At 57.9% G+C, this 7,823-nt stretch overlaps 1 protein-coding gene across 1 annotated transcript; it reads left to right on the top strand.

The window, feature by feature from the left end:
* Positions 1 to 5,468: 5,468 nt before the first annotated feature.
* Positions 5,469 to 7,491, top strand: VOLCADRAFT_80381 (uncharacterized protein; the record flags this gene model as incomplete). Its single annotated transcript, XM_002948821.1, has 2 exons — positions 5,469 to 6,044; positions 6,910 to 7,491. The coding sequence occupies 2 exons, from the start codon at positions 5,469 to 5,471 to the stop codon at positions 7,057 to 7,059; spliced, it is 726 nt and encodes a 241-aa protein (XP_002948867.1). The 3' UTR covers positions 7,060 to 7,491.
* Between the last annotated feature and the right edge of the window lie 332 nt (positions 7,492 to 7,823).

The raw sequence follows: 7,823 nt of genomic DNA, 5'->3' as shown, positions 1-7,823 counted from the left end.
CGGCCGACCCACGGGTCCGCCCTCTGCAGCAGTCGATCGGGGAAAAAAAGGAGGGGAGGAAAGAGCAGCACGTCTGAAGGGGTGCAGGGGGTGAGTGAAATGGAGGGCATAGGGAAGTTTCAACCTGCTGCAGCCCCCCTAATAACTTCCCACACATGAGTGGCCAACAGACGTACGTGGACCCCTCTTACCCTCCGGCCAAGTGAATATCAGCTGGTTGGCAATAATCGCCTTGTACGCCAGGGACTGGAGCTGAGCCTCCGTCGGCGCCGCAGGCGGAGCCTCCGTCGGCGGCGGTGCAGCCGCCGCCGCCGGTGGCGCTGCTACCTCAACGGCTGGAGTTGGTGGAGGTGGCGGCGGCGGTGGCGCCGCCGGCGCCTTTGTCGCCGGAGGCGCCGCAGCGGCGGCGGCCGCCGGCGCTGCCGCTGCCGGAGGCGGCGGCGCCGCCACTGCGGCGGCCGCGGCCGCCGCTCCCTCCATCGCGTGGTGGAGCTCCTCTACGACTGCGGTGGCGGCGGCGGAGGCCTCGGGTGCCGCCGCCGCGCTGCTCTGTTCCGCCTTTTTCACCACCTGCTTGATGGTGTCCTCGGAGGTTTCCAGCGGCGCCTGAAATAAAACATGCGAGAAGGCAGCCGTGGGGCCGTGGGGCCGTGGGATTCCACGTGAACGGATTGAAGGAAAGGAATTATAAACGCACAAAAGCCTCCCCCCGGCGGCATCCGGCCGCTGCAACACCACTCCTGGCTGAGGATAATAATTCTCACAGTCCCCACCAGGCGATCACACAACCCGTTGACATGTCGAGTTCAGATGCCTGGCTGGCTGGCCGGATGAGATGATGTAATGTGAGGTGAGGTGGCGGACTGTTGCAGCTTGTCCACCTGCCCCACCGCTCACACGCCCAATGACCAGATAATTCAGCATACATTATCCCCCTCTACCGGCGTAGTACCCATCCCGCTTCCCCGCCTTCCCCCCTTCTCAATTTCCACACGTACATACATACACACATATAATCGCTGTCCGCAGTTTCCTGCCCGCGCCTCAGGTTATCAGATTATCATAACGCACATGTCTACACACCTTTTGTTGCAGTACGGAGCGCATCTGCGCCACCAGCTGTTCGTCCTGCACCTCCGGCGGGCCGGGCTCGGCGGAGGGAGCCTGGGTGCGGACAAAGGGGCGGGAGGGATGGGGGAAAGACGAAGCACAAACGAGTGAAGCTGCTGCCAGGGCAAGGGGGGGAGGAACGAGCACGCGTTTGTACAAGGGTCCTGTCATGAGCCATAGAGATGGGAATCATGAGGTGGGAATTATGTGATGCTAATGGCGATGGTGCAACATGACGAAGACAACCGTCAACGTCCAACGCACCAACTGACGTCGGGGGGAGAAGGCCCCCGGGTTCGCGGCCCACGAGGGTTGAACCTATACAGGATAAGAATACAGGATAAGAATACAGGAGGGACCCGAGGACCTAGGACCGGAGGAGAGCCGCTAAGAAGACAGACGCATGGGACAGAGCGCACCATCAGCACCTTCACCAGAATGCGACGTCAATCTACTTCGCCAAGGTCGAGGTCGCCCTTGGGGCGTCTCAACGCCGGCCCGTAATACGCGACCGACCCGACAGACAGACAGACAGACAGGCAGGCAGGCAAACAGGCAGGCGCAGTGTCTCTCCCTTTATCAGCACCTTCCCAAGCTCTCAACCTCTTTTACTCTTCCGCGCTAATACACACATTCACATACACATACCTTGCTGGGGATGATGCTCTTGGCAACCTGAGCACTCGCCGCTACCAACTGCGCCTCCAAGGCCGCAGCTGCCGCATCCGCGGCGGCGGCGGCGGCAGCAGCGGAGTCCGGAGCCGCCGCGGCCGCCTTGGCTGCAGCGGCGGCAGCTTTAGCGGCGTCCTCGGCCATCGGCGTTGTGAGCGGCGCAGTGGGTCCTGACCTGCTGAGCAAGCTGCCGGCGGCAACGGGCGGTGGCACCTTACCCGCGGCCACATCCGTCCGGGTGCGCTCCATTAGCGCCTGATCGCTGAGAGTGGAGATAACCTGGGAAGGAGGAAAGGAGGTGCAGAAACCGTTCCATTATGTTGCAAGATCCATCAAAGGATTACCTGCCGACGTCCAAAGCAAGCAAAAGGATCCTGCCATCCCATATTCCTCTTCTTCTCCCACCTCCCCCATACAACACCATCACCACCTCGCGCAAAGCCGACCCTCCCCCTCCCCCGCCTTCCCTCTCTTACCCAGCACATCCCAGCATTCAATCCGCATCAGTGTTCTCCGGTCGCCTTTTTCCCAAACCCAACCCCCATCCCCCACCCAAGCCACCTGCTCCATACGAGCCCTCGCCGTCTCCTTATCCACCGCCACCTCCAACAGCAGCTCCCGCAGCGCCTCATTCTCGGCCCGCAGCCGCAGCAGGGTGTCGCGGTTGGACTCCGCGCGCCGGAGCGCCCGCACCAGAGCATCCGCCTTGGCGGCCTGGGCGGCGGCCTCCGCACTGGCCAACTCCGCGGCGCGCTTCCTGATTCGCAATCGTAAGGAGTGGCCAGTGGATTTGATGACAAGGGAAAGGACCATGGGCCAGGGGGAGTGTGCTGAATAAGTCCACTGGAATGGTGTGGGATTTGCCTGCTGTCAAAAGCCGCTATCCAGGAAATACCACGCATAAACGGATATTCTGGATGAATCACGGTAGGTAAATTCACTTCAAGCTTGCAGTTTTTTGCGAAGCAAAAATCAAATACTTGTAAATCGTCAAGATCAAGACATGCCCCAGGCTCCCTCCCTCCCTCAGCCCCTCCCTACCCACAAGCCACCTCCCCCGCTACCCACCCCTCGCTGTCCAGCCCCTTGTCCGAGGCCGCCTTAGCCGCCTGCTTCTCCTCGGCCAGACGGCGAGCCAGCTCCCGAGCGGCGTTGATCTTGGCGGCCATGGCCTTGTCAAAGGAAACCTAGCGGGGGAGGGTGTGAGATGTTCGAACGGGGTGAGGAAAAGGGATGAAGGAGAGTTTGAGGCGGGGAGGTGCTGGAAGACTGTGTGAAGCGATGGATTGGGATGGATGGGGGTTGGGTGGGAACGATGCAAGACAGTATGGGAGGAAGAATTGTTTGTCCGGCGTCCGGAGCACCCGCAATGGTGCTGGATCCCGAAAGAAGCAATGGCGCAACGGCGCCCTAAACTCCCGGACCAAAAAGGGGAGGTGAAAACAATACTAGCGAAAATGGAGAGGGGCCAGTAGGGGCGGCTGAGCGCGGACGGACAGGACGAGTCATGGAACAGGGACGTCATAGAACCCACATGCGCAGTCTCACGTCCTCTGGGCTGGGGCAAGGTGGGGAAAAGACGAACCACGAGAGAGGGCAGGGTGGGGGAGCAGAGTGAAGGGGACACCAGGGCCGGGAGCTTTGAAGGGGTTGTCTCTCCGGGAGATTTCACATCCCTCCATTCACACCCATTTTCCAGACGGGACCGCGACAATGGGCCTTATGCATGGCAAATGTAGTGGCCTTGGACCAGGCCATCATGCGCACACACAGGAGCTAAGGACCGTAGTGTACGGACCCGCTGTACGGCACGTACCGGACTGGCTGGCCCTCGTGCTGTCGTGCTAGGTGCACTGCCTGCGCTGCCAGCCCCCCCGGCGGCAGGAGCAGAAGGAGCAGAAGCAGAAGCACCATTCCCTGAAGCACCACGAGCTGCAGCGGTGTCGGCCGCACCGCTGCCTTCATTTGCCTGCGCTGGCTTCCTTGCGGTCGTAGTGGCGGCGGCGGTGCTGCCGCCGCTGCCACCAGCGCTGCTACTGCTGCTGGCGGCGGCTGGGAATACTGTTGCAGGCGCCGCGGCAGTGGTGGCAGCAGAGGGAGAGGCCACGCTGCTGCTACTGCCGCCGCCGCTGCCGCTGGCGCCTTTAGCGGCGGGAGGGGGTGTACCCGTGGATGCTTGTTGCGCGCCGAGGCGACCCGTGGTGGCAGCTGCGCCGCTGCTGCCCGGGCCGCTACGGGGTGGTGCCGCATGCGTCCTGCAACACGCGGGAAGTTGGACAACTAAGAAACAAAAATCGAAAGACAGACAATTCTGGCTACTGGCTACACACAAGCATGGTTAAAGTCCCGTATCGCAACATCCAACAACCAAATTACACGCAACACGGGCATGATAACTTTAAAAATCGATCTGGGTCAGGTAAAGGCGTGTGTGCAAATCGTCTGCCGATGTATCTGGGTTCCATCTCTTCAAGGACAAACAGCACGAACAATACTTCGGCACGGGCTGTAAGGGGGTGAAAGTGGTTGACCGGAACATGCAAAAATGGCGCAAGAGGCAGTGTCTCTAGGGAAGTGTGACCCAACATGTGTCGTCGGCAGATAGATGGAAGGTCAAAGCCAAATGGAATGTCGACCTGAGGGAGAGATCGGTAGAGGCTCCCGCACCTGAGGGATGCGGCGCGGCACATACCAACAGTCGCCGCGGAAGGGAAAAAGTTGCTCAGCGGTCGGGATGTTGCTACCATCTGAGGTTGCCCCGACAAAGAAACGGCCAGCGAGGTGCCGCTGAAGATCTTCGCAGCGGGCGGCCTCGGGACCGAGGGCGCCCTAGGTTGCTGCATGGATACGGATTTGCTGGTGCAGCCTGCCAAGGGGAAGGCAGCCGGGTAGATCTTGTCACAGAACGGCACGATATACAGCCCGTTTCCAGAAAAGAAGATAAACAAAGCCTCTGTCCTTTCCGGCAGCAAAAAGACAGGCCGATGGATGGGCGGGAAAGGAAAACCAAGCCTCCCAGGAAAAACACAGCTTCATACTATCTAATCGCTTAGGCGCCGCCCAAGATTCGCTTTCCAGCAGGTTCAGACAAAAGCCCAGCGCGCTTAAGGAAACGATATCCGGCAGTACCGGCTTATCCACGCGGCGACCATATCAGGAAGTCACACGAGCTGATAAGGCGAGGGTATAACATAATGTCTATAGGGCTCGAGAGTAAGATTGCGATAATATGATCCATCCAGTCGCAGGCGACGCTGTCGCGGAGCCCTTGTCGCAACTATGCGTCATGGCCAGCTTCCTCACCTATCGAAAGTATTCAGTGATCACTTCGTTCCCGCTGAAGATCAAGTTGCCTAAGGAGGAAGTCCAGTGCTTCCTGTCAAGGAGGTGGACTCAAAGCCTAATCCGGAATAATCACTCTACACGACCCCTTCCTGGCTCCGTTTTGCCTCTTCCGGCAAAAAGCGTAATCTCCACTACGTAGCATTAACCAAATCGATATGGGTGCTTTCTTTAACGTTCTTATCTTTTTTTGCCGTACTTCTGGCCCTCAGTAACAATCTCGATGCAAGCGATGTACACGGAATTGTTGGGCATTGCTTAGGTTCAAACAAACGTTATACAGGACACGGATAGCATAGAGCAATTAGGCCTGCGCCCCAATGAGCAGCCTCCTTGCACGTAGCATGAATGGCGCAGGCGCATCCTGCTCTTACACATGTGCTTCGAGGCTCAGTTCGCCTGTTTGCATACGGTCCTCTCGACGCAACAGTGTCCGTGTCTACGCAGTGAATTATGACCCCGAACAGCTCTTCAAACGGCCACCTGAGACAGGCCTCATTTCACGGCGCATGACGCATAAAATGATGGAGCAAAACAAAGATTTTGCATCTCAAATGCAACGCGCAAAGGACGATATCCGCCGCCAAGTCCTTACGCGTCGTGAGGCACGCAATCCTCCCGAGGACCCCATGGAGTTGGTCGAATACATGCTCAACACTGAGGCGGAGGACATGGAATTTGAGGTCGCGCGATGCCGTCCCAAGCTGACGCCAGCGTTCTTCAAGCAGCTTGACTCCGTGATAGGCGCCGAGCGTTTCGCAGCCAAGCCCGACCAGGAGCGCCTCGCGGAGCTGGAAACCCTGCGGCAGTACCTTGAGGAGGCAGTGGAGGCGGTAGATAAGGCGGTTGTTAAGACGGCCAGCGCCGCGGAGCGGTTGAAGAAGCTGTTGACGGCGAAAGATAAGAAGGAGACCATCTTGGTGCGTCAGGGAGCTCGGGGTACACGGGATCGGTGCCTTTTCCCCTTGGACCGGAGCTCGGGGGTTGGAGGGGGGAAGAAACACCGCACTCGGGAAGTAGAGGGCTCCGGGGTACGGCGGTGGTTATACCGGTAGTCCCAGGGCTATGACGGGTACGCTCTATAGAGGTGCGGATCAGTAGGGACGCCGTTTGTGTTCGGCCGCGTTCGAGTGGAGCGCTCAATGAGCACAGGTGTGCTCCGGAGAGGGGCTGCGTCGTCGGCGGGTGCTGGGTCGGAAGGGATGGTGTTCAGCAGGAGGGCGATGCGCACCTGATCGGTCGTCGCTTGTGTCTGTGTCCCGTGCGACGAGTTACAAACATGTCGCGTTTAAAGCTTCATCCGGGTTTTGGGTTTTGGCAATTTGGGTTGAAGCTTGGGCTTATTGTTGCGGCATCTTCGGATGACCCGTTGAGCACACCAGGGAAAGCTATGTCGGCATGCGAAGCTGTTCTTGGAGGACTGCGGTACAGGCTGAGCCCGATGGCGTTGGTGCCGGCATGCGGCGGTGTTGACGATGGTAGCTCCCAATGCTGCGCACGCGAACTTCTCGGTTGCTTGCTTTCACAGCAGTCGCAAGATCAGCCTCTCAGCGTGTTAGAGAGCTACAATCTAGGTCCATATGAGGGGTCCCAGCCAGGCTTGGCGGCGGCTACGAGTCGCAAAAAAAACTTGAAAAGTGCCTTGCCTCAGACATGCTGCCGACATGTCGAGGGCTACGTGGGCGGAATGAACATGGCATCGTTAAAGTTTGACGACCCAAACCAGGTATAGCAGGTAGAAAGTATTTTTCCAGCTAAGCAACAACGCTTTGCTTTGTCCCGCAGGAGATGGTCGCTGCCAATGAGATTGATCAGGCGCTGGTGGACCTGTTGCAGCAAAACATTGACGCTGCTAAAGCTGCGGAGCAGACGGCGCCTGCAGAGTTCATGGAGAAGGTCAAAATGGCGGTGTCCAAATACCTGGTGACAGTTTGACCGGTTCACGGTGCAGCCACCTGTTTTGTGCGCCTGTTGAAAGCACGCAGATTTGTCATGTATGCTGTTTGAAGGGTGGTGGTTGTTACCTATTTGTTGTAGTCTGTTGATTTAAATATGGCGCGCAATCCTTGACGCCTGTATAATTTTTATACTTCAGACGGTGCGGGCAACGCAAACCTTTTTTGGGTAGTTGTGTACGTTTGGCCCCCCCGGTGGACCTGTTACGTTGGTCCGTGCCGAAGGCCAGTGCATATTCGTCCGATGGATTTTTTGCTGGATAATCCTCATAAGCTTTTATGGTTTGCACACGTGGGAGGCATATAGGGGCCCGAATGCCTAGGGAAAGAACCTATGACGCAACGTAGACGCCTTTGTCGTACAGCAATGTTTCGTATGCACTCTGGAACCCTTTGTACTTCAACGAGCACTAAGACAACCAGGTTTGTATCACTTCACGAATACGGTTTTCATTCAAGGATTGCTTCGTCAGGTCCTCCTTGTCGCAGAATCAACCCCAGAGTTTCCGTGCGTCATAAGGAACTTTTGTCATAGTTCCCTTTTTTTACTGCACAACCTAAGCTCCAAAATGGACCCGGTAAACGATCCCAGCGCAACAACACCTACCCTTTGGCCAGCCTCTTGCTTTGCTCAAGCCGATGTTTCTGACCCGCGGGCCGCCGGAGCTTCCGACTCAGCAATTGACGATAGCTCGTTAACATCATCAGCGCCATATTCAAGCGGCTGCCCTGCCCTCCCACACG

Source organism: Volvox carteri, assembly GCF_000143455.1.
Source record: "Volvox carteri f. nagariensis unplaced genomic scaffold VOLCAscaffold_11, whole genome shotgun sequence".
Taxonomy (NCBI): domain Eukaryota; kingdom Viridiplantae; phylum Chlorophyta; class Chlorophyceae; order Chlamydomonadales; family Volvocaceae; genus Volvox; species Volvox carteri.
Note: the sequence above shows the minus strand (reverse complement) of the source record. Positions and strands in the feature narration are given on the sequence as shown.